General features: G+C 41.4%; 1 protein-coding gene and 1 long non-coding RNA gene across 2 annotated transcripts in view; one reads left to right on the top strand and one right to left on the bottom strand.

Annotated features, from left to right (window-relative positions):
- The first annotated feature begins 4530 nt into the window (after positions 1 to 4530).
- The window catches only part of abcb7 (ATP-binding cassette, sub-family B (MDR/TAP), member 7), a 56908-nt gene continuing 34321 nt past the window's right edge, over positions 4531 to 27117 (top strand). The window contains exons 1-3 of the mRNA XM_059976850.1: positions 4531 to 4696; positions 20485 to 20568; positions 23930 to 24049. Coding sequence (XP_059832833.1) covers positions 4565 to 4696; positions 20485 to 20568; positions 23930 to 24049 — 336 coding nt within the window. The 5' untranslated portion in view covers positions 4531 to 4564. The remainder of the gene's footprint in view (positions 4697 to 20484; positions 20569 to 23929; positions 24050 to 27117) is intronic.
- Positions 7696 to 27117, bottom strand: part of LOC132397991 (uncharacterized) — a 70269-nt gene continuing 50847 nt past the window's right edge. The window contains exons 5-6 of the long non-coding RNA XR_009513502.1: positions 18033 to 18093; positions 7696 to 8979 (exon numbers count right to left, since the gene is read on the bottom strand). This is a non-coding gene — a long non-coding RNA (uncharacterized LOC132397991). The remainder of the gene's footprint in view (positions 8980 to 18032; positions 18094 to 27117) is intronic.

Here is a 27117-nt window from a genome sequence, read left to right as displayed (position 1 = left end):
AACCAGGTGCCTTAATCCCACACGAGGATCAGATGCTGCCCTAATGTCAGCGGAACTTACCCTCTCAGCACTTTGATCCATCTTTGGACAAACAGTGTGGTGAGGGAAACCCCTCGGTGAAACCATCTCTGGGGATCAACTGATTCTATTTATTACAATCAACTTCAGCAAGGAATGTACTACAAAGGAGATCTGAAAAAAGCAACGAAGAAACGTATAGAATAAATCTGAAGATTTGACAACAGGAAATAGGGAAAAGCTGTCAAGGACAAGTTACGTGGCAAGTTTTCAGTTCATTATTTCAAGTATCTTCGTCACAAGATTCAGCAAAGGAAAAAAAGGGGTCAGCAAAAGGCTGATTTATCAATACACAGTCAAGTTACCAGTAACGTGTGTGATCGTAAGTGCAAAGCATGCAAAATATTTCAAGACAAATGACAGCTAATTTGCCTATGGCTGTCCATGCTCGATAGCAGTAATGTTCTGAATATTATTTTAACCAGCAACTTTATACTTGTCTATATTGTTATTAGTATCAAAGAATAACATTACCCAGACCACAACCCAAAGATGTATCATAAAATAGGTTAATTGGTCATTGTAAATTGCCCCACAATTTAGTGAGCTCTATAGTTAGGGGGTCAGACAGGCGATTCTGTGGACACAGGAGAGAAACATGGATGGTAGCTTGCTTCCCAGGTATCAGGGTCCGGGATGTTTCTGATCGCGTCCACGATACCCTGAAGTGGGAAGGTGAACAACCAGAGGTCATGGTACATATTGGTACCAACGACATAGGTAGGAAAGAGGAGAAGGTCTTGAAAACAGACTACAGGGAGTTAGGAAGGAAGTTGAGAAGCAGGACCACAAAGGTAGTAATCTCAGGATTACTGCCTGTACCACGCGACAGTAAGAAAAGGAATAGAGTGAGGTGGAGGATAAATGTATGGGTGAGGGATTGGAGCAGAGGGCAGGGATTCAGATTTCTGGATCATTGGGACCTCTTTTGGATTAGACATGACCTGTACAAAAAGGATGGGTTGCACTTGAATCTGAGGGGGACCAATATCCTGGCAGGGAGGTTTGCTAGGGCTACTGGGGAGAGATTAAACTAGAATTGCTGGGGATTGGGAACCCAACTGAAAAGATGGAGGAAGTGGCTGTTTGCACACAAGTAGAGAAAGCTTGGAGACCAATGCAAGAGGGAGGATAGGCAGGTGATAAGAGAAGGGATATGATTAGACCAATTGTTTGAGATGTGTCAATTTTAATTCAAGAAGCATCATGAACAAAGCGGATGAGCTTAGGGCATGGATCAGTACTTGGAGCTATGATGTTGAGGCCGTTACAGAGATGTGGATGGCTCAGGGGCAGGAATGGTTACTCAGGCTTTAGTTGTTTCAGAAAGGACAGGGAGGGAGGCAAAAGAGTTGGGGGTGTGGCACTGTTGATCAGAGATAGTGTCACAGCTGCAGAAGATGGGAAAGTCATGGAGGGTTTGTCTACTGAGTCTCTGTGGGTGAAAGCAACAGGAAGGGTGTCAATAACTCTACTGGGTGTTTTTTATAGACCACTCAATAGCAGCAGGGACATCGAGGAGCAAATAGAGAGACAGATTCTGGAAAGGTGTAATAATAACAGGGTTGTCGTGGTGGGAGATTTTAATTTCCCCAATATTGATTAGAATCTCCCTAGAGCAAGGGGTTTAGATGGGGTGGAGTTCGTTAGGTGTGTTCAGGAAGGTTTCCTGACACAATATGTAGATAAGCCTACAAGAGGAGAAGATGTACTTGATCTGGTATTGGGAAATGAATCTGGTCAAGTGTCAGATCTCTCAGTGGGAGAGCATTTTGGAGATAGTGATCATAATTCTATCTCCTTTACAATAGCATTGGAGAGGGATAGGGACAGGCAAGTTAGGAAAGTGTTTAATAGGAGTAAGGGGAAATACAAAGCTATCAGGCAGGAACTTGGAAGCATAAATTGGGAGCAGATGTTCTCAGGGAAATGTACGCTAGAAATGTGGCAATTGTTCAGGGGATATTTGAGTGGCATTCTTCATAGGTATGTTCCAATGAGACAGGGAAAGGATGGTAGGGTACAAGAACCATGGTGTACAGAGGCTGTTGAAAATTTATTCAAGAAGAAAAGAAAAGCTTACGAAAGGTTCAGAAAACTAGGTAATGATAGAGACATAGAAGATTATAAGGTTAGCAGGAAGAAGCTTAAGAATGAAATTAGGAGAGCCAGAAGGGGCCATGAGAAGGCCTTGGAGAACAGGATTAAAGAAAACCCCAAAACATTCTACAAGTATGTGAAGAGTAAGAGGATAAGACATGAGAGAATAGGACCAATCAAGTGTGACAGTGGAAATGTGTGTATGTGACCGGAGGAGATAGCAGAGGTACTTAACAAATATTTTACTTCAGTATTCACTACAGAAAAGGATTTTGGTGATCATAGGGATGACTTACAGCGGACTGGAAAGCTTGAGCATATAGACATCTAAAAAGATGTGCCGGAGCTTTTGAAAAGCATCAAGTTGGATAAGTCACCGGGACCGGATGAGATGTACCCCAGGCTAATGTGGGAGGCGATTGCTGAGCCTCTGGCAATGAACTTTGCATCATCAATGGGGATGGGAGAGGTTCCGGAGGATTGGACGGTTGCAGATGTTGTTCCCTTATTCAAGAAAAGGAGTAGAGATAGCCCAAGAAGCTATAGACCAGTGAGTCTTAATTCAATGGTTGGTAATTCAATGGTTGGAAAAGATCCTGAGAGGCAGGATTTATGAACATTTGGAGAGGCATAATATATTAGGAATAGTCAGCATGGCTTTGTCAAATGTGGGTTGTGCCTTACAAGGCTGATTGAATTTTTTAAGGATGTTACTAAGCAAGTTGATGAAGGTAGAGCAGTAGATGTGGTGTATATGGATTTCAGAAAGGCATTGATAAGGTACCCCATGCAGATAAGAAGATAAGGAGGCATGGGATCCATGGGGACCTTGCTTTGTGGATCCAGAACTGGCTTGCTCACAGAAGGCAAAGGGTGGTTGTAGACAGGTCATATTCTGCATTGAGGTCAGTGACCAGCAGTGTGCCTCAGGGATCTGTTCTGGGACCCCTTCTCTTCGTAATTTTTATAAATCATCTGGATGAGAAAGTGGAGGAATGGGTTAGTAAATTTGCTGATGACACAAAGGTTGGAGGTGTTGAGGATAGTGTGGAGGGCTGTCAGAGGTACATTGATAGGATGCAAAACTGGGATGAGAAGTGGCAAATGGAGATCAACCCAGATAAGTGTGAGGTGGTTCATTTTGGTAGGTCAAATATGATGGCAGGATGTTGTATTAATGTTAAGACTCCTAGCAGTGTGGAGGATCAGAGGGATTTTGAGGTCCGAGTTCATAGGGCACTCAAAGCTGCTGCTCAGGTTGACTCTGTGGTTAAAAAGGTATACGGTACATTGGCCTTTATCAACTGTGGAATTGAGTTTAAGAGTTCAGAGGTAATATTACAGCTGTATAGGTCAGCATTGTGGGCCAAAGGGCTATACTGTGCTCTGAGTTTTCTATGTTTCTATGTAACTGCAATCCTCCTGGCATTTTTGTTGTTAATGATTATAGCTTAGCTAAAACTACTACTAATAAGATTATGTCCAACTTTGTTACCACTAATAATATTCTGAGTACTATAGTCACAATGTTCACAGAACTACCATTGAATTTCCAGCCAAAGATAAAGGAGATGAAAAGTTGATACCAACAACAGAGGACCATTAGATTCAAAGATGCGCTAAAAACTTCCATGAAGAAATGCAGCTGATGTTGCACATTGTGCTGTAACCGGCATGAATGCCTTCTAGAAGTAGTGTATTTCTCTCAGTAATTATGCTCTGAGTATTATTTATTAGTAATGTTGTTATTATTCACAATCATACTTTACACCAATACAAATATTCTGAGTACTTTCTTATAGCAGTGATGTTACTGCTGCGAGCAATTTTCATTTAGCTATTCTCGCAATAATAGCAGTACTCTTCCTACTGAACACTGTAATAATGTACTAAACATTTTTTCTCCCAGCTCTAAAGCATTATACTCCCAGTTGTAAGAGTCTTATTTCTGTAAGTAATAACTCACTTAATAATATACCCAGCAATCATGTTCTAAACTGTTTTTTCTTGGTAATAATGCTCTAAGTATTATTGTCCCAGTTATAATGCTTTGGGCATTATTGAGCCTGTAATAATGCTTTGTATGTTACTTCGGATTATATTCCTGTCAATAATACCTTCCGATTATCATGCTTTATTTTATACTAATCTCACACTCCCAGTGCAATTATGTTTAAAACATTCGTTCTCCCTGTAACAATGCTGCCAATAGTATCGCACTGTTATTGTGCTCCATTTTGTACTCATCTGTCTACTCCCAGAGCAGTAGTACTTGTTCTCGCTGCCGGTACGAACACATCTCCCAGCCAGGCTCCCCGGAACGTCCCTTGAGCTGGGAGGTCACGTGAAGGGAGCCGTCCCATCATGCAGCGGGCCCTTGTCCAAGATGGCGCTGCTGTGGGCGTCGTTACGGTGCGGTGTTTCCCTCCACAGGCGCCGGCTCGCTTTCCTCCTGCAGCCCGCCAGCTCGGCACACGTACTCTGGAGCTCCAGGCATCGGACTAGGCGACGAGGCGAGGTGAGCGGGTGGGAATGTGGCGAAGATTGTGTGAAGGACGGTGTTGGCCGGACCATTGCGGATGGGAAGGGAGCTGCCTGCCCACCGGCCGGCTCAGGACAGCGGACGCCCGGGGGATCGAGCAGCTGGCCGGGTCTGCGCAGCGCCAGCGATGGGGATCTGTCCGGGACACCGTGGATGAAACGGTCTGCCGCCGGTTGGGTCTAGACAGCAGGCGTCTCCAGTCAGATCTGGACAGTAGGAGCCCCCTGTCCTTTAGTTATAGTGACTTGGTGAACATCAGAGTCACTACGGTTTCGATTCTCTGCTTCTGCCCACCGTATCCGGCTGAGAATGCCCTGATCTAGATAAAAGCTATAGAAATCTCCAGCGTGTCATACTGAATCAAATGACAGCTATTAATCCCTCGCTTATCAAAGGTTTACCGAGAACTTTATGTCTTTGTTGCGAACGGAAGACGTCCTTTATGCCCGTTATTTTCAGTTTGTGTTGGTGCTGAACATAAATTGCATGAGGCAGATCCTGTGAGGTTTGGATTTAGCCGTATGCAGTCGCTTCTATTGTTACCGGGAAATCGATGTGACACATTTAGCGGTTTAATTGTTTCAATTAATATAGTTAAATCTTATTTCTTTAAGCAATGTGCTTCCTGATACATGCTGATGTTTAACTCCGACGTGGTGCTGGTTTTCATTAGTTATTTAGAGATGATAAACCTGTTAGTTACGATGCTCCATTTCGCTTGTGAATAATGGTCAGTTGAAGGTAAGATATGTAAAAATAATAAGTATTAACCTTGGTAATATGAGCAGCATGTATCTTCAGAATTTCATCACCTCATTTGTACCTTTTATACATTTAAGGGTCAAAGGTTAACTATTGCTAAAACAAGTATGTTGCGAAACGATTTTAAGTATTGCTCCTAATTATAATTCTTAGGCTGGATTCTTCTACAAAATAGGTCCAATGGTAATAAAATCATTATTGCCTTTGATAATTTTTAAAAAACATTTTTTCAAAATATATATCTTTGCCTTTAGCATACCTTATTATGAAAAGTTGTCAAAGGCTGTTGGGCTGGCACATGGTAACAGCACTATATGGATTTGCATTGCTTCTAAAATTCGTTAAAACATTTGTTTGCAACTTGACCTTTTGGAAATAGAAGAAGTTTCAAAGACAGATGATGAGTTCTTTCAAATAGTGGGTGAACTAAAATGAGCTTCTGATTATCTTTGGAACCATAGAATTAGGTAAAGTCAGAGTAACATAACATGGAACAAGGTGCTTCAGCCCAACTGATCCATCCCTACTAGTCCCATTTGTCTACATTTATTTGTCCCATAAGCTTTCAAGTCCCTCCCCTCCATGTTCGATTTAGACCATAAGACCTATCAGAATTAGGCCATTTGGCCCATCAGGTCTGCTATTCCGTTTCCCTCTTAACCTTGTTCTCCTATCTTCTCGTAATATTTCATACTTTTACTAATCAAGAACCTATCAATCTTGGTCTTAAATACACCTAATGACCTGAGCTGCACAGCCTCTGGGGCAATGAATTCCACTGATTCGCCATCCACATGCTAAAGAAGTTCCTTCACATCTCCACTCTGAATGGATGTCCCTCAATTCTGAGGCTGTGTCCTCTGGTCCTAGACACCCCCCCCCCCCCCCATAGGAAACATACTCTCCACTTCCATTCTGTCTAATCCTTTCAACATTCGATAGGTTTCAATGACATTCTCTCCCCCCCCCCCCCCCGACAAGTGGAGCCTCAATATTACCTTTGCTTTTATATTCTAGTACTCTTGAAATAAATGCCAATGTTGTGTTTGCCTTCCTCACTGCAAATTCAACCTACATATTAACCTTGAGGGAATCCTGCATGAGGACTCCCAAGTCCCTTTTCTCCCCATTTAGAAAAAAAGTCAGTGCTTTTATTTTATTTCTTCTACCAAAGTGCATGCCCATACACTTCCGAACACCGTATTCCATCTACCACTTTTTTGCCCATTCTCCTAATCTGTTCAAGTTCTTCTGCAGCCTTCCTGGTTCTTCAACACTACCTGCCCCTCCATCTATCTTTGTGTCATCTGCAAACTTGCCGAAAACATTCTTGCAGGAATGTTTGCCAGTGCTGCTCGGGGGGGGGGGGGGGGGGGGGTTAAACTAGATGTGCAGGGGGCAGGGATCCAGAATACGAGAGAAGATGATATGATGAAGGATAAGGGACAGGTGGGGAATACATGTTTCCCAAATATAAATTGTGTAAAGGAGAAAGGTGAGACAGAACATGTGTTGGAAAAGTTACATGTACAGAGGGTTGGTCAGAAGGAGCATGGGGTTAAATGTGTAGAAGGTTTGGGTGATCTTGAGAAGGTCATCAAAATTCAAGGTGCAATTAGCCCGATGGAAGTTCAAGGAGCTGGGTTAGGTACAATAGACGGTGTTTTAAGCAAAGAGAGGAGGAATAGGCTAAGAATTCTATATTTGAATGCGCGTAGTGTCAGAATTAAGACAGATGAGCTTGAAGCTAAGATGAAAATGGGGAACAACGATATTGTTGGGATAACGGAGACATGGCTGCAAGGGGATCAGGCCTGGGAATTGAGTGTACCAGGGTATACGTGCTATCGTAGAGACAGAAATATGGGAAGAGGGGGTGGGGTGGCCCTGTTGGTGGGGAATGAAATTCAGTCCTTAGCAAGGGGTGACTTAGGAACAGGGGAAGTAGAGTCTGTGTGGATTGAGCTGAGGAACAGTAAGGGTAAAAAGACCCTGATGGGTGTTGTGTACAGGCCCCCAAACAGTAGCATGGATATTGGGTACAAGTTGATTAGGGAGTTAACATTGGCATGTGCTAAAGGTAATGCAGTTGTTATGGGAGATTTCAACATGCAGGTGAACTGGGAGAATCAGGTAGGTGCTGGACCCCAGGATAGGGAGTTTGTGGAGTGTCTAAGGGATGTATTTTTGGAACAGCTTGTGCTTGAGCCAACCAGGAACGAGGCTATTTTGGACTTGGTGATGTGTAATGAACAGGAATTGATAAGTGATCTTGAAGTAAAGGAGCCATTAGGAAGTAGTGATCATAACATGATAAGTTTTTATCTACAATTTGAGCGGGATAAGGGCAGATCAGAGGTGTCAGTGTTGCAATTAAATAAAGGAGACTACGGAGCCATGAGGGAAGAGCTGGCCAAAGTTAAATGGGCGGATGCCCTGGCAGGAAAGACAGTGGATCAGCAGTGGCAGATATTCTTGGGCATAATACAAAAGATGCAAAAGCAGTTCATTCCAATGAGAAGGAAGGATTCAAAGAGGGGGAAGGGGCCACAGTGGTTGACAAAGGAAGTCAGAGATTGTATAGCATTAAAGAAAAAGAAGTATGACAGGGCTAAGATGAGTGGGAATACAGATGATTGAGGAAGTTTTAAGTGTTACGAATCCCATAACTGGAGAACTTACCAGCAAAGATAGAGAGGTCCGTTGAAGTCTGATGTCACTATTTTCAAACGTTTTTATTTATAAAGGGACACAAAAGTAGGGTTAATACATACATTCAGATAGTGCACATCGTCAACACTCAACCTAAAGCGCGGGTATAGTAATAATCATCATTAAGAATTGAGCTCTGCTGTTGTCTAGGGGTTAATAGATTGTCTGTTGGAAATATAAAAGTCACTCAGAAAGTCTGCAGGCCTCAGCCCTTTGAAAATTGCTGGGTTTCACGTGGGGCGACCGAGAGAGAGAGATTGGGGGAGAAGAGAAAGAACTTGCAGAGTCTTGATGAAGCTTCCGTGAAATCGGGGGAGCGTTGGTTTCCTCTCCCCGATGTTCATTAAAAGCGGTTTTCTGTGATTCCAGCCACAAATTCCAATCCCGGAATCTAACACTCGTGGCTTCCTTCAGAATGGTTTCCCGCTGCTGCGGGATCACTCTCTCGTGTCTTCTTGGTGCGTCTGAGGGGGCTGTCCCCCTGAGACTCTCCTTTATACTTCCTCACGGGGTCGCAGGTGTCAATCAGGTTGGGATGATGCAATCTCTCTCACAACTAGCCCACCTTGCCCGAGGGCTTTTCACGTGGTCTCCATGAGACAATAGTCGCTGTCGTCTTATTCTGCATCCCGGGTGGGACGTGCAATTTGGCACGTTTCTCTCTCTCTCTCTCTCTCTCTCTCTCTCTCCTACTGGGTCTACTGACCCCCCCCTTCGACGGGTGCTCTTGCGATTCTCACAAAGGAGGGGGCTGGGATCATAACATAAGGAACAGCAGATCTTAACTAAAAAAGCAATATGGAGAGAAAAAATCAGGTATGAGCTCAGTCTAGCCAGGAATATAAAAGGGGATAGCAAAAGCTTTTTTAGCTATGTGAAGAGAAAGAAGATAGTTAAGAACAATGTTGGCCCCTTGAAGAATGAATTGGGAGAAATTGTTATGGGAAACAGGGAAATGGCAACAGAATTTAATGCGTACTTTAGATCTGTCTTCACCAGGGAGAACACAAGCAATCTCCCAGATGTATGGATGGGCCAGGGTCATAAGATATCAGAGGAATTGAAACAGATTGACATTAGGAAAGAAACTGTGATGAGTAGACTGATGGCTAATAAATCCCCGTGTCCAGATGGTCTGCATCCGAGGGTTCTAAAAGAGGTGGCTCAGGAAATTGCGGATGCATTGGTAATCATTTTCCAATGTTCCTTAGATTCAGGATCAGTTCCTGAAGATTGGAGAGTGGCTAATGTTATCCCACTTTTCAAGAAGGGAGGGAAGGAGAAACCGGAGAACTATCGCCCTGTTAGCCTAACGTCAGTCGTGGGGAAGATGCTTGAGTCCATTATTAAGGACGAAATAGTGGCATATCTTGATGGCAGTAATAGGATTAGGCCGAGCCAGCATGGATTTATCAAGGGCAAATCATGCTTGACTAATCTGTTGGAGTTTTTTGAGGGTGTAACAAGGATGTTAGATGAGGGTAAGCCAGTGGATGTAGTGTATCTAGATTTTCAGAAGGCATTCGATAAGGTGCCACATAGGAGATTGGTGAGTAAAATCAGAGCTCATGGCATTGGGGGCAGGGTTTCAACATGGATAGAAAACTGGTTGGCAGATAGAAAGCAAAGGGTAGCAGTGAATGGGTGTTTCTCAGACTGGCTGGAGGTGACTAGTGGGGTACCACAGGGCTCTGTATTGGGACCACAGCTCTTTACGATTTATGTCAACGATTTAGATGAGGGCATGAGAGCAAGTTTGCTGACGATACTAAACTGGGTGGCAGTGTGACATGCGAAGAGGACGTTAGGAGAATACAGGGAGACTTGGATAGGCTGGGTGAGTGGGCAGATACTTGGCAGATGTCATTCAATGTGAATAAATGTGAAGTTATCCACTTTGGAAGCAGGAACAAGAGAGCAGAGTATTGTCTGAACGGTGTAGAGTTAGGTAAGGGAGAAATGCAAAGAGACCTAGGAGTCCTAGTTCATCAGTCAAAGAAGGTGAATGAGCAAGTGCAACAGGCAGTGAAGAGGGCAAATGGAATGTTGGCCTTTATTACAAGGGGAATTGAGTACAAGAGCAAGGATGTCCTTTTGCATTTGTACAGGGCCCTGGTGAGACCACACCTGGAATATTGTGTACAGTTTTGGTCTCCAGGTTTAAGGAAGGACATTCTGGCAATTGAGGAAGTGCAGCGTTGATTCCTGGGATGGCAGGGCTGTCTTACGCAGAGAGATTGGGCTTGTACACACTGGAATTGAGATTGAGAGGAGATCTGATTGAAACGTTTAAGATAATTAAAGGATTTGATAGGATTGAGGCAGGAAATATGTTCCAGATGTTGGGAGAGTCCAGTACCAGAGGGCATGGATTGAGAATAAGAGGTCAGTTATTTAAAATAGAGTTGAGGAAAAACTTCTTCTCCCAGGGAGTTGTGGAGGTGTGGAATGCACTGCCTTGGAAGACAGTGGAGGCCAATTCTCTGGATGCTTTCAAGAAGGAGCTAGATAGATATCTGATGGATAGGGGAATCAAGGGATATGGGGACAAGGCAGGGACTGGGTATTGATAGTGAATGATCAGCCATGATCTCAGAATGGCGGTGCAGACTCGAGGGGCCAAATGGTCTACTTCTGCACCTATTGTCTATTGTCAAAAGCCATCAATTCCATCATCCAAGTCAGGTCTGGTAAAAAGAAGCAATCGCAACACTGACCCTTACGGACACCACTAGTTATCAGCAGCCCAATGAGAAAAGTCTCCCTTTACTCCCACTCTTTGTCTCCTACCAACAGTCTATCCATGCTAGTATCTTTCCTGTAATACTATGTGCTCTTGTTAAGCTGTCTCATGTGTGGCACCTTGCTGAAGGACAATTGAAAATCCAAGTACACAACATCCACCAATTCTCCTTGTTTACCCTGCTTGTTATTTTCTCAAAGAATTCCAACAGATTTGTCAGGCAGACTTTCCCTTAAGGAAACCATGCTGACTTTGGCCTGTTTTATTACATGCTTCCAAGTACCCCAAATCCACATCGTTAATGATCAACTCTAACACCTCCTCACCTGCTGAGGTCAGGCTACCCATCTTGACCATTTCCTCTGGAGGTTCATCCCAGGTGCTCACTACACTCTGTGCAAAACCATCAATTCATTTATCCAGTGTAAAAAATGTGGTCCCAACACTAACCCTTGTATCACACCAGTAGTCACTGGCAGCCAACTAGCACAGGCTCCCCTTTATTTCCATTCTTTGCCTGCTGACAGTCAGTGAATCTTCTAATAGCTTTCTAATAGCTAATAGCTTATTTTGTTAAGCAGCCTTATGTGTGGCACATATGATGATTTGGCTGAAGGATCAGCGCAGGGGCAAGGTTTCAGATCCTTGGATCACTGGGATCTCTTCTGGGGAAAGTATGACATGTATAAAAAGGATAAGTTACACCTGAACCTGAGGGGGGCAGGTTTACTAGAGCTGTTGGGGAGGATTTACATTAATTTGGCATGGGGGTGTGAACCGGATTGATAGGGACAAGATTTGGGCAGTTGGTATACAGTACTGTAGATACAGTGTGTAGAGAGACTGTGAGGAAAGACAAGATGATAATTGGACAAAATTGCAGTCAGTGGAATGAGATAAGGCTGATTTATACTTCTGCATCAAATGATCGCCGTAGGTACAGCATAGCCACGTAACCCACGCTACACCCTAATGAAGGGTCTCAGACCGAAACGTTGGCTACTCTTTCCTCACAGATGCTGCCTGACCTGCTGAGTTCTTCCAGCGTCATGTACATATTCTTACCCTTACTAGCAGGTGACACAGGCAGCAATCCAGAGGTTACTACCCTGAGGGTTCTGCTTTTCAGCTTTCTGCCTAACTCCTTATATTCTCTCTTCAGGACCTCCTCCTTTTTCATATTCATATCGTTGTTACCAACAAGTACCACAACTTCCAGCTGTTCACCCTCCCCCTTTTGAATGCAGTGGACCTGATCTGAGACATTCCTGACCCTGACATCTGGGAGGCAACATACCACCCGGGATCCTCTTTCATGTCCACAGAATCTGCTTTCCGCTTCTCTAATTATGGAATCCCCTATTATTACTGCACTACTCTTCTCCCCACTTCACTTCTGAGCCATAAAGTCAGACTCAGTGCCAGAGACCCGGTCGCTGCGGATTCTCACCATAGGTTGTCCATCCCCTAACAGTATCAAAGTGGTATTGTTATTGCGGAGAACTGCTACAGGGTTACTCTGTACTGGTTGGCTATTCCTTTTCCTTCTCCTGACAGTCACTTAGGCACCTGTCTCCTGCAACTTAGGAGCTACAGGGAAGTAATCATCTCTATCCATCACTTCCTCATTCTCCCATATGAGCTGAAGGTCATCAAGCTGCAGCTCTGTTTCCTTAACACTTTTTCCTAAGGAGCTGTAGCCCAATGCACTTTGTGTAGATGTAGTTATCAGGGAGTCTAATGGTCTCCCATTTCCCCAGATCTCACACAAGGAACATACCGCTACCTCCAGATCCATTCTCAGCGCACTAGCTATGCACTAACAAGAAAAAAACTTAACATAAAAAGTGGGATCTCCTAGTGGCCACCCATTTTAATTCCACTTCCCATTCTCATTCCGATATGTCCATCCATGACCGCCTCTACTGTCATGATAAAGCCACACTTGTGTTGGAGGAACAGTACCTTATATTCCATTTGGGTAGCCTCCAGCCTGATGGCACGTATGTTGATTTCTCAAACTTCTGGTAATGCCCCCCCACCCGCCCTCTCCTTCAACATTTCCAATCCCCTTTTCCCTCTCTCACCTTATCTCCTTGCCTGCCCACCATCTCCCTCTGGTGCTCCTTTCCCCTTTTCTTTCTTACATGGTCTTCTGTCTCTTCCCCGCTCTTTATTTCATCCTCCCTGTTCAGGTTTCACTTATCACCTTGTGTTTCTCTCTCCCCTCTCCCCCACCTTTTAAACCTAGTCCAAAGCCTTTTTTCTCCAGTCCTGCCAAAGGGTTTTGGCCCGAAATGTCTACTGTACTCCTCCATAGATGCTGCCTGGCCTGCTGAGCTCCTCCAGCATTTTGTGTGTGTTGCTCGGATTTCCAGCATATGCAGACTTTCTTGTTTGTGATTGCATTTGCCTTCCTCACCACCAATTCAACCTGCAAGTTAACCTTTAGAATGCTCTGCACAAGAACTCCCAAGTGCCTTTGCATCTTAGATTTTTGGATTTTCTCCCCATCTAGAAAATAGTCTGCACACATTTATTTCTACCACCAAAGTGCATGACCATGCATTTTCCATCATTGTATTTCATTTGCCATTTTCTTGCCCATTTTCCTATTCAGTCTAAGTCCTTCTGCATCCTACCTGTTTCCTCAACACTACCTGCCCCTGCACCAATCTTCATATCATCTGCAACCTTGGCAACAAAGGCATCTATTCCATCATCTAAATCATTGATATACAACATAAAAAGAAGTGGTCCCAACACCAACCTCTGCGGAAGACCACTAGTCACTGGCAGCCATCCAGACTAAGATCCTTTTATTCCCACTTGCTGCCTCCTACCAAGCAGCCAATGTTCTAATCATGCTAGTAACTTTCCTATAATATCACTGGCTCTTAACTTGGTAAGAAGCCTTGTGAAGCATCTTGTTGAAGGCCTTCTGAAAGTCCAAATATACAACATCCACTGTATCCCCTTTATCTATCGTACTTGTAATCTCTTCAAAGAATTCCAACAGGTTCATCAGGCAGGATTTTTCCCTTATTAAACCACGCTGACTTTGTCCTACCTTGTCCTGTGTCATCAAGTACTCCATAACCTCATCCTTAACAATTGACTCCCAACATCTTCCCAACCTCTGAGGTCAAGCTAACTGCTGGTCAATAATTTTTCTGCTGCCTTCCTCCTTTCTTAAAGAGTGGAGTGATAGTTGCAATTTTCCAGTCCTATGGCTCCATGTTGGCGTCCAATGATTTTTGAAAGATCATTACTAATGCCTCCACTATCTCAACAGCTACATCTTTCAGAACCCTAAGGTGCTGTTCATCTGGTCTGGGTGCCTTATGTACCCTTACGTCATTTAGCTTTTTGAGCGCTTTCTCCCTTGTAATTGCAACTGCACTCACTTTTCTTCCTTCACACACTACAACATAAGGTACACTGCTAGTGTCTTCCATAGTGAAGACTGATGCAAAATACTCATCTAGTTCATCTGACATTTCCTTGTCTCCTGTTATTATTTCTCTGGTCTCTTTTTCTAGTGGTCCTATATCTGCTCTCATCTCTCTTTTTTTTACATACTTGAAAAAGCTTTTACTATCCACTTTGATATTGTTTATTAGCTTGCTTTCATATTTCATCTTTTACCTCCTAATGATTCTTTTAGCTGCTCTATAGTTTTTTTAAAAACTTCCCAATCCTCTATCTTCCTGCTAATTTTTGCTTTGTTGTATGCCCTGTCTTTTGTTTTTAAATTAGCTTTGATTTCCTTGCAGCCACGGTTGTACTATTTTTCCATTTAGGTATTTTTTTGTTTTTGTAATACATCTGTCCTGCACTTTCCTCATTTTCCCAAAAACTCGCTCCGTTGCCGCTCGGCTGGCAGGATGACCAATTTATTTTGGCTCACTCCTCTCTCACTGTAATTTTCTTTACTCCACTAAAATACTGCTACATCAGACTTTACTTTCTCCTTATCAGATTTCAAGTTGAACTCAATTATATTATGATCAATGGTTCCTAGGGGCTCTTTTACCTTAAGCTCCCTGATTGCCTCTGGTTTATTACATAATACATTACATATTGTTCATTACATTACAATATAACTGATCCTCTAGTCGGCTCAATGACAAACTGCTCTAAAAAGCCAACTGAGGCATTCAACAAATTCATTGTCTTGAGATCTATTACCAACCTGATTTTCCCAATGGACCTGCATGTTAAAATCTCCCATGACTATCATAACATTCCCTTTTTGACATGCCTTTTCTATTCCCTTTTGTAATCTGTGGTCCACGTCGCGGCTGATGTTGGGAGGCCTGTTATAGCTGCCATCAGGGTCTTTTTACCTTTGCAGTTTCTTAACCCAACCCACAAGGATTCAACATCTTCTGATCCTGTGTTACATCTTTGCACTGATTTGATGTCATTCTGTACCAGCAGAGCCAAGCACCCCTCCCCCCCACCTACTTTCCTATCCCTCCGATACAACATGTAACCTTGGACATTCAACTCCCAGCTACAGCCATCCTTCAGCCACAATTCAGTGGTGGCCACAACATTATACCTGACAATCTGTAATAGTGCAACAAGATCATCCACCTTATTTTTACATTCTGTGCATTGATATATAACACTTCGAGTGCTATATTTGTTACTCTTTTTGATTTTGCACTTCTAGTGCACTGATAGTCACCCTGCAGGCTACAGTTTTGTCCTTCCTGCCCTTGCTGACAGTCTGACTGCATGCTATATTTGCTTTATTACAAACCATCCTATCCTGTGTCCCTTCATTCTAGTTCCCACCCCATGCCAAATTACTGTAGTTTAATCCCTCCCCAACAAACCTGCCCGCGAGAATATTGGTCCCCCTCTGGTTCAGGTGCAACCCGTCCCTTTTGCATAGGTCATACCTCCCCCAGATGAAATCCAAATAATCCAAGAACCTGAAGCCCTGCTGCCTGCACCAGCTTCTCATCCACACAGTTATCTGCCAAGTCATCCTGTCTCTATCCCCACTAGCACGAGGCACAGGTAGCAATGCAGAAATTACTATCCTGGAGATCCTGCTTCTCAGCTATCTGCCTAGCTCTCTAAATTCTCTCTTCAGGACCTCATTGCTTTTTCTTTCTTTTTCATTGGTACCAATATGTACAAAGACATCTGGCTTCTCTCCCTGCCTCTCTAAAATGTTGTGGACATGATCTGAGATGTCCCTGACCCTGGCACCTGGGAGGCAACATATCATTCAGGTATCCCATTCACATCCACAGAATCTCCTGTCTGTTTCTCTGACTACTGAGTTCCCTATCACTACCACTTCCCTCTTCTCCCTTTCTACCTTCTGCACCATGAAACCATGCTCAGTGCCAGTAACCTGGTCTCCATGTCATTCTCCTGGGAAGTCATCCCCCACAACGGTATGCAAAATGGTATACTTATTTTTGAGGGGAAAGGCCTCGGGTGTGCTGTGCTCTAACTGCCTATTCACATTTCCATTTCTCCTGACAGTCATACAGCTACTCCTCTCCTGCAACTTTGGGGTGACTACTTCCCTGTAACTCTGATCGATTATCTCCTCGCTCTCCCCTTTCAGCTGAAGGTGATCCAGCTGCTGCTCCAGATCCCTACATGGTCTTCAAGGAGCTGCAGCTGGATGCACTTCACGCAGATGTAGTTCCCTGGGGGACTCTGGGTCTCAGGACTCCAACATCTGGCATGACGAGCACACAACGGCCATTTACTACACTATGTACAGCAAGAGAGAGAAAAAAAGGGAACCTTAACAGAAATTTACCCAGAGCCAACAGCTCTTCTGAGCTAAAGCCTGACACTCCTACTCTTACCACTAGCCAACTCCCAACAATGACTTTTGGCCCTTCTGTACTTCTGTTTAATTTGCAGTGCTCTGCTCCCAGTGCTGATCGGGCCTCTGGAATGTCCGAATGCCCGCTAAGTTCTCCTTCTAAACAAGCGTCACCGACCTGTGAGAAACCTCATCACTGTGCTTTGCTCCCGCTGTTAATTGGGCCACATACTTTTATTACAAATGTACTTTGAACTTTGTTAATGAGGCAGACAACACTAGAAGAAACAGCACAGTGTCTCCTCATCCCAAGATCATCTGCTTTCAGGTCCCTGATCTGCAGTGATGATGTACTCTCACCCTCAAGTTTCTAAGACCTGATGTAGTTGTCATGTTTGGTGCAGCATTATCTTTTTTAAGCAAAGATCATCACGCCTTTGGTAATTACAAAACATGTTATTTTTGCATGAAATTTGTGTTTCATCCCCACCTAAAATCCCATGATTGAGGTAATAGGAACCAGTGCATTATTGCGCTAAAATAAAAGTGACTTTTTATGTAGTTTTCATTATATTAACTTGGAATTAAAATTCAATCTTTTGTTTTGATATCTTATATCAAATCTAAAAAAAATGTAAAATACAAATACAGCATAGTGTAACCTCTTAATCAAATCATGGCATTGTAATTGGAGACTGAAAGCGTGCCGTTGTTTGTTGTTGTTCAACAACTGATCCAGGTATTTTCCCTGATGTTGCTGTGCTGCTTTTGTTAGCCTGTACACATTATATTTTCATTATATTAATGCCATGTAATAATTTTTACTTTTATATATTCCAAAATCCAAAACACTTCTGGCCCCAAGCATTTCAGATAAGGGGTACTCTACCTGTACTTCTAGAAATTGTTCAAATCAAAAAGAAGTAGGAAGGAGAAAACAACAGAGCAGAAAATAGAGTGCATCAGGAAATACATACTGTTCTGATATAGGGTCTTATAGGGCAAGGGTTGCCGGCAAGCCTCCTACCCTGGTGAAGTAGGAACATTTCTGTCCTAGCATGTAAAGTCACCTCTGGTGGACTGGGTGGATGAGATCAACAGTGAAGTCAACATTGCAGTTCTGCAATGCTTCATGGAGAGCGAAGAGCATGATGAGGCACAGAAGTTAACCGCTGCAACCAAGGAAAACCCCAGTTTGTGACAATTAGTTGTAGCACTGGACCCAGACTTCTGAAGTGGAGAGACTGGAACTGTCACAGTGCAATGGCTTTTCCACTTTAAAAACTCACCTCCACAGGTTTCACTGTCATCATTGGATATGATGGGTAACCACTACATTCTTTTGATTGACTGTAAAATGAACAAAATTAGTGCAGATACTTAAGTGCAGAAAATGCACTGCTTTCATACAATGCTATCAACAACTGTATCCTCCAAATTCTCACTTTCATTGGAATATTTAAGATGATTGTTGATACCTTTATATTCTTTGTAGTTCTTGTTGAAGTAGTTTCATTTCCACCCATGGTCATTTCTGGCATCTTCATGCCTGAATACTTGAAACCACAGTGAGCAAAACAATTCCGATTTATCTTGCTGCTTACTTCTCACCACCTGTCAGTGACTGCATTTTGAACACAAGCACACGCAACTGATGCTATTTTAAAACTGTTCACTCTAAGCATGATGTAGTATCTAAAAGGCACACAAGTTCATGTGACTGATGCTACTTAGAAACTGTTCCACAACAGTTTCCTGTACCAAGTAAGTGGCATAGTGTCCCAAATAAATGAAGAGGATCCCAACTATTTTCTAGATTAGTTTTTGTTCTTTAAGAGTTGACCCAAATAAACAGCTGTCCTGATTAACCAACGACCCAATTAACTGGAATCCCTTGTTTATTTCCAGTCTTTTCTACTTTGTATTCCGTGTACGTATCTTTAATTCTTTTGGAACCTATTAGGCCATACTCTTTATGTGGTTATCAAAGTAAATCCAATGCTTTTCATTTAGCTTGCCATCTTTTTCATACTTTCTCCTTCCTTTTCCAATTTTCCTTTGTTTGCTTTTGCACATTTTTTAATCTTACTGGACTAACATTTTGAAGTCTGACTTGTGCTGATTTTTTTTTTGCTAATTTTGTATCTATAATCCTTTGTCATCCAGGGACTCAAGGTTTAGCTGTCCCACTATTTTGTGGAAATGTATTTACTCTGGATTCCATGAATACTTCTCATGAGACTAATTTACCATGGTAGCTATTTCAAGCACACTTCTGCTGAATCACTTCTCAGTCTATTGAAATGCACAGGTTATCTTTGAAACTGTATTCTGTGCTGTAGACTGCAGTCATGCTCCAACCTTCAATTCCCAGCCGTTCTTCTTCTCTTTGCCAATAATTTCTTTCTCTGGTCTCTTTTGGCCACTTCACTGTTCCTACCTAGTATGATGTAGACTCTTTTTCATACTCCACAGATTCCATTTGATTAGCTAATTACTTTTGGTGTTTTCTTTTTTAAAAATCAATGCAGCTTTCTTCCACTCTCACTCTGGTTCTGACAGCTCGAAAGAACATTTGCAGAGATTGTTGTTCATCCCTCTGTAGTTTGGAAATAGCCATATGATGTGTAGAGATTGGTGAGAAACATACTGAATCCTCATCTTCCAATAATGCTGTATTATGCCTTTGCCGTTATGATATCAGCTGCCTTTAGAAGGCCCAGCTTTACAATTATTGCAGTGAGCTAACATGGGTTGTACCTCCTCCATGTACCTCCTCTTTCTTAAAGTCCCTTTAGGTTTTTTCAAAACCTGTCACTTGTTTAGCCTCTGTATTCATTGCAATAAAAATGAAAAGAACTGGAATATACTGAATTTTATTTGAATAATCTTGAATGACTATTCAATTTACACGCCTCTTGTTTTTACAACAGTGAATCTGTTAGACACAGAAATTGATCCCTGTCAAAATTATTATTCTAGGAAAATGAAACAATAAGGAAGAGGGTAGGAGTAATTCTTTATCTTGTCCATGTGCCTTTGCATATCCTTGAATATCAGTGATGCAGTCCTACTTATCAGTGCAGAGCATTTGGAAAATGGGCTGTTGCCAGGGATACACATGGAGGTGATCATCAACTAGGTGAAAGAAGCACCTTGCTCTGTCCGAAAGTTGTTAATCTGCAAGATGTCTGCGGAGGAATTTTGCTGACTGGCATATTCCAGGCTGTAGGAATAGGTACTAAGGGACACACTGAAGCTTGGTTTAGGCACAACTATGGCTTGGTGGGGGAGGACCACAGTGTAGGGGTCTTCTGATATTGGAGAGAGAGGCCAGTTTGGGTGAGGAAGCCCCTCAACTACTGTACTAGAATACCACCTCAGGGGGCCACATGAGTGGCAGCAATGCTATTGATGTGTATGAATATAATAGAATAGTATTGAAAACATTGACTATGAATGTAAAGAATGAAAATGTATTGCATGGTTTATTCTTGTAAATTTTTTTTATGAATAAAGTTTTTAATAACAAGATTTTTTTAAAAATGGGTACTTCCCATTCTTCTACCTAAGTCTTCTGGTAGTGGAGCTGAATTCTAATAAAACATAAGAGTGGTATCAGTTTTGTGGCATCAACAGTGAAGTTTTAAAATGTGTTATGGAGGTCAATAATTTAAATTTTTTATTTTTAAAATAATTTTAAATTCTTAATCAATTTTTCTTGTGTTTTCTTTTTTTCAGACTGCACAATGGTGGCATTTTGTAGATAAAAGGACAGACTGGCATGGGCATGCTGGTGGAGGCCTTCATTCTGACCCCAAAAATGTAACTATTTCCATTTTATGATTGAGTTTTTAATATCTGATGACTGAGTTTTACCTGAAAAAACATACTATTCACAAAAAAAAGTTTGGTATTGTTTGATTTTTCACTCATGTAATTTTGAGCTTTTATTGTCTGTCTCTAAATCCATTGATTCAAGAATGCCTGCAGTTTTTCAGTGCGGAGTACCAGCACCAGCAATTTACCTCAACAGTAATAATGTGCAACCTGGAGAGTAATTAGGTTTTATCATGTGTCTGTAGAGGTTACAAGTTTGGGAACAGTAGGAGACAATTTGCCACGTTTCTGCAGTGCATTTTCTGTATGTTGCTCTCTGAAGGGTGTTTAAAGTACTTGTGTCCTGTAAATGTGTGAAAAGCTTGAGTTAGGAATATGCCATATATGTATAAATTTGCATATCTGATTTTGGGAAAAACTCCTTTGAAGTGTGAGTATGCAGGTTGAACATTCTGTACTGAAATGCTTAGGGCCAGAAGTTTGTGGATTTTGGAGTTTGGAATATTTGCATCCATATAATGAGATAGCTTGGGGATGGGACCCAAGTCCAAACATGAAATCCATTTATATTACATATACTGCTTGTATATATAGCCTGAAGGTAGTTTTATATAATATTTTTACTTTTGTGCATGAAACAATGTGTATATTGAACCATCAGAAAGATGAGCTATCACTTTCTTGGCTGCCCATATGGACAATCTGAGGCTGTTTGGCATCACCATCATTCCTAAGCAATTAGGCAGCCATTCGGTGGCTTAGATTTTCACTAGAGACTATCTTGGCAAGTTCATCAATGAATTTCTCTGCTGCTTCGTGATTAGCGGACGCTTTATCACCACAAATATTTAAAAAAATTAATACCATGCCTTTTCTTAAATTTATGCAACCAGCTTGCTGAATATTCACAATTACCTTCAATTTCAAGTTAATCGTGAAAGATATTTGCTGTTTTCGCAGTGTACGTTAAAGTGGCATATGTTCATTCCTATGCTGATGGATCCACAAAATCAACACACAATTGAGATCTTCATTTTTCATGTTAGGCAGTGTTTTTCTATTTTGCATCAACTTGTGTTCATTACATATGTGAGGTCACTTCTTAAAACTGTCGATGGTGCGCAGAGACCTGCACATTGCCTGAGAACCTCCCAGTGCCATGGGAAATTCTCCATTTGTGATGTTGTGATGTAGCTCAAAAAACTTATGGATTTCGGAGGTTTTTGGATTTTTTAATTTTAGATAAAGGGTGCTCAATCTATATATTTACGCTATTGAAGCTCAATCTGCAAAAAATACTAGTAATGCTCAAAAGGTCAGACATCTGTGGAGAGAGAAAGCGTTTTAATGTTTGAAGTTTGCAGCTTCATTAGAACTAGGGAAAAAGGTGGGTTTTACAGTTATTACCCTACAACCATCAGGCTCCTGAGCTGGCGTGAATAACTTCAATCACCACTTTTATGAAGTGATTCTGTGACCAGAATCACTTTCAAGGACTCTTCAACTTGTGTCCTCAGTATTATTATTTTTACTTGCATTGTGTCTCTTTTGCACATTGGTTGGTAGTCAGTCTTTGTTTATGGAGTTTTTCCATAAATTGAATTATTTATTTATTTTTCCTGTAAATATCTGCAAGAAAATGAATTTCACAGTTGTGTATAGTCACATATATGTAACTTTGATAACAAACTTATTTTCAATTTTGAACTTGTAGTGACAACAAGGGAAGAGAGGGGACCAAACAAATGAAGGATCTCTAAGGTGGAAGGGAGAAATTCAAAAGACATGGTTGACAATGAGATAATTAAAACAATACAGAGAGCCATTATGATAGACTAAAATATCAAGGTATTGATTATGATAAATTTGAGCTCTTGAGTCAAGTTGTGAAAGGGTTAATCAGTGCTGTTCCTTGAGTTTGTTGAACTTAAGTGGAAAGACTTACATAGTCAAGATCAATGTGGGACTGGGGAAGAGATTGAAAATGATAGGCTCAGAGTTAAACTTTTGGACTGAAATCAGCTAAGGTATTCTACAGATGAATAACTTCATTGGCATTCACTTTCTGTCTGAGAGTGAAGTCTCTTGTGACTAATTTATAATGGTAAATTGACATCAGGTACCTAACAGCTTTCTAAAACTCAACAATTTCATATCAAAATAAGTTTTTATTTGCATACATGGATGCTTTTAACTGTTCTGCTGTCCTCATTTTTTGGCTTCTGTAGAACTATCTTTTCATCTTTTCCCTATACATTCTTTAATGTTTTTCTGTTTAAATTTATTCCCAGGTTTTGTGTGTGTCATCTTTTTATTTTGGAGTCTTTTATACAGCTTCCACATCAACACAAATACATTTTTCTATTGTACTAAGTTTTTAATTCTCAATTTTATTATGCATTTGTTCTGGTTGTGCTGTTCCAACTGATAATTAATTTCATCCTTACTGTGGCTTCAAAAAGCTCATACATGGCTATAAACCAGTTTTTTTTTATTCCTTCAATTTCAGTCTTTTTCCGCCCTGTGGAATGACATTTCCACTTAAGGGAATTTGGAAGTTTTTTTCTTTTTACAATAGCATTCTGAGATTTGATTTTTAGCACTATTTCCTTAACTATAATTATCTCATTTAATTATTTCAGATCTCCCCCCCCCCCCATATCTTTAATTTCCACAAGATGCTTTTCTGTGAAAGGCAAGACAAATAAATTTCTCTTTTGTGTCTGATTGTTATGTTATCCTTTAAGGCTATTAAAACTTTGACAAAATCCTTTCCTATTTCCCTGATTTTTTTTTAATGTTATGTCAAATATCCATGCTTTAATATGGCCTTTTGTTTTCCCCTTTCTTCCATTCTGTTAATTTGACCCACGTTAATTTTATAGTATATGTTACTTGCCTGATAACTGCTGAACAATATTGTAGGGAAAGTTGTAGTGTAGATGTGGAGCATTTCATACACAAAAATCTAGATTCAGGATGTTATAAGTTTTTAAATAATCCATTGAGGCTGTCATCTGATACCAATGTACTGTCAAATAAAACCAATAGAAATCCTTTTTAAGAAATCTTGACTGTAAAACATTTTAAGCATACTTTTCATTCTGTATGTTTTCTAGATTTCACATAAACACTGATTGCAATGAAACTTTAGCAGGAGATCCTACTGAGCCCAACCATCAACGTATTTGTTGAGATAATAAACTTGAAACAGAAGGACAACTTGGTCTCTGCAAAGTTCCATTTACATTATCCTCAATAATTATCGCAGAACAGAAATATAGACTATTTACATAAACTTAGCTAGTATTTGTTGTACACTTATTTCACTGTTTTTATCTTTCAGTTCAAAGATATTGATGCAGGGAAAATCCTCAAAGCAATGCTGACGTATGTTTGGCCAAAAGATAGACCTGATCTCCGTGGAAGGGTGGCTATGTCGCTTGGTCTTTTAGGTGGAGCAAAGGTTGGTGATTTCTGGAGATTTATTTTAGTTTTTTTTGTACATGTCTTGCAGTTTGTGTTGACTAATTTTATTGTTCAGGCTAATGGAATAAAAAATTACATTCTGCCTTTTTATTAATTGTGAAATTATACCAAGTAAAGGTGTACTTAAAATATTAGTGTATTTTAATTTGAGAGAGTTTTATTATCAGAATCATGTGATGAGAATCATGGAAATATGGTAATTTAGACTGATTGGACTTGCCAGGTCTTGTAGTTCTATGGACTTGTAGTTTACAGGATGTTCTGTTCGACTACATATGTGTTAAATGTGTGTGTGATTTCTCCTTCTGCTAATCTTGGGACTGAATTCTAGATTATATCATTTAGCCTCCATTCCAATTAGATGAACATTGTACCTGGATACAGGAACATGGATTTCTCAAACAGCACTCGATGTGTATTCAACTGTTCTGTGGTGCTCTGCCATGTCTCTTTATTAGACTATTAAAAAGGGAGAGTTTTATGTGTCTGATAGTGACATCTTGTTGCGGGTTGTAGTTATTGGTGGGTGGAAGAGGAGGACAAGGGAATGCAATTTTTATTGTGTCTGAAGAAGATGGGATGTCTAGAAGAATGGGAAATGGAGGTTTGCAGCTTGAAGCAACAGGATACATACATAATACCCTAAAATATAGAAGCAGAATTAGGCCATTCAGCTCTTTGAAGCTGCTGTGCCCTCTGGTCCTAGGCTCATCCACAATTGGAAATACGCTCTCTACATTGACTCTGTCTAGCCTTTTCAGTACTTCATGGATTTCAATGAGATCTTCTCTCACCCCCCTCCCACCCCTCGGCCCCATTCTTCTAAACTCCAGTGAATAAAAGGCACAGAGCTATCAAGTACTCCTCATATGTTAACCCTTTCAACCCTTTCATTACCAGAATCGATTTTGTTAACCTCCTCTGGACCCTGTCCAATAGCAGCACAACTTTTATTAGATAAGGGGCCCAAAACTGCTCTCAATACTTGAACGGCAAGAGGAACCAAATAAGGTGGCCACTGAGTGTATATCCCAACCTTTTGCCAATCTTTTACACCATCCACAACATCACCATTTTTCTACTGTGTGCACCCATCTACGTTTTCATCCAGATTATTAATAAATATTGGAAACAGCAGAGGTCCCGGGCTGGCTCCAGTAATTACAGACCTCCAGCCAGAAGAAGTTTCATCGATCACTACTGTTTGTCTTCTATGGGCAAGCCAATTCTGAGTCCAAATGATCAATTCACCATGGATCCTATACATCTTAATCTTATGGATGAACCTCCCATAAGGAACCTTATCAAATGCATTGCTAAAATCCTTGTATACATCATTCACAGCTCTCCTTCAGTCACCTTCATTGCCACCTTGAATAACTCAAGTTAGTCAGACAACCCGCACAAAGCTGTGCTGACTGTCCCTAATTAAATGGTCTTAAATCCTACTACTAAGAATCCTTGCCAGGATCTTCCCCATTCACTGAAAAATGAGACTCACCAATCTATAGTTTGCAGCATCATCCCTATTTTCCTTCGTGAGGAGTGGAACAACATTAGCTACTCGCCAAAACAAGAGGACCTCACATATGGCTAGAGAGGACATGATGATATTGGTCAAGGCCCCAGGAATCTCATCTCTTGCAATAGCCTGTGGTATATCCCATCATGCCCTGGGGATTTATTCACCTTAATGTTCTTTTACAGACTGAACACTACCTTCTTTAACTGGAAATGCCCTAGCAAATTAGCATGCCATACATTGATCTTCTTATTCTCCGTGTCCTTCTTGATAAACACTGATGCAAAGAACTCATGCAAGACTTCAGCCACGTACTCCACCTCCAAGCACACGTTCCCTCGTTTATCCTTGAGTCATCCTACCTGCTGTCTGGTTATCTTCCTGCTCTTTATGTATGTATAGAATGCCTTGTGATTCTCTTTAATCATACTCGCCAAGGATTTTTCATGGACCCTCCTGGCTCCCCACATGCTTCTCGTTGCCTTACAATCTTCAAGGGCTGTTTAATTCAAATCTCTCAAGCTTACTTATGTTTTTCTTTTTTACCCCTTGACTAAATTTCCTACCCCTCCCGACAGTCAGAGTTCCTTTACCTTGCCGTTCTTGTTCTTTTCACTCAAGCATGCCTGTACTCTGTGCAGTTGTTCTTTAAGCATGCTCCACGTGGCAGGTGTGGACTTGCCCAAAAACAGCTTTTCCCAATTAATTCTTATTTTTGCCTAAAACTCATATAATTTGCCCCGTTCCAGTTTAATACTCACTCACAAATAAAAAAGTCTCTCTAAGAGTTCATACTTAGCCATAGCTATCTTAAAACTTCAGATGTAATCATCGTATCTAACTGCAACACACACAAAATGCTGGAGGAACTCAGATCAGGCAGCATCAGATTCCCCCTTCTCTAGCCCTGTACCTCTTTCACCAATGAACCTCCCAGTTCTTTACTTCACCCCTCCCCACCCTCCTAGTTTCACCAATCACCTTGTGTTTCTCCCTCCCTCCCCCCACCCATCTTCTAATTCTAACTCCTCATCTTCTCTTTTCTCTAGTCCTGATGAAGGGTCTCAGCCTGAAACATCGACTTTACTCTTTTCTATAGATGCTGCCTGGCCTCCTGAGTTCCTCCAGCATTTTGTGTGTGTTGCTCTGCTTTCTTTGTTGATACTGCTTGGCCTACTGAGTGCCTCCAGTGTTTTCGATTTCTGTTTCTTAAATATTAACCTCATGCTATAGTGTCTGAATAGGTTGATGTTTGCATGGATATTTGTTTTCTATCCTCTCCATGGCACAGTAACATAGTGCTTAGCGCAACTCTTTACAGTACAGGTGATCTGGTTCAATTCCCACTACTGCATGTATGGAGTGTTTGCGTTCTCCCCGTGACCATGTGTGTTTCCTCCAGGTTCTCTGGTTTCCTGCCACTGTTCAAAGACCTATCGATTGGTAGGTTAATTGGTCATTATAAATTGTCCTGTGATTAGACTAGGATTAAATTGGGGAATTGTTGGGCAGCATGGCTCGAA

The sequence above is a fragment of the Hypanus sabinus genome, chromosome 8 (genome assembly GCF_030144855.1).
Source record: "Hypanus sabinus isolate sHypSab1 chromosome 8, sHypSab1.hap1, whole genome shotgun sequence".
Classification (NCBI taxonomy): Eukaryota; Metazoa; Chordata; class Chondrichthyes; order Myliobatiformes; family Dasyatidae; genus Hypanus; species Hypanus sabinus.
This window is presented reverse-complemented; position numbering and strand designations above follow the sequence as displayed.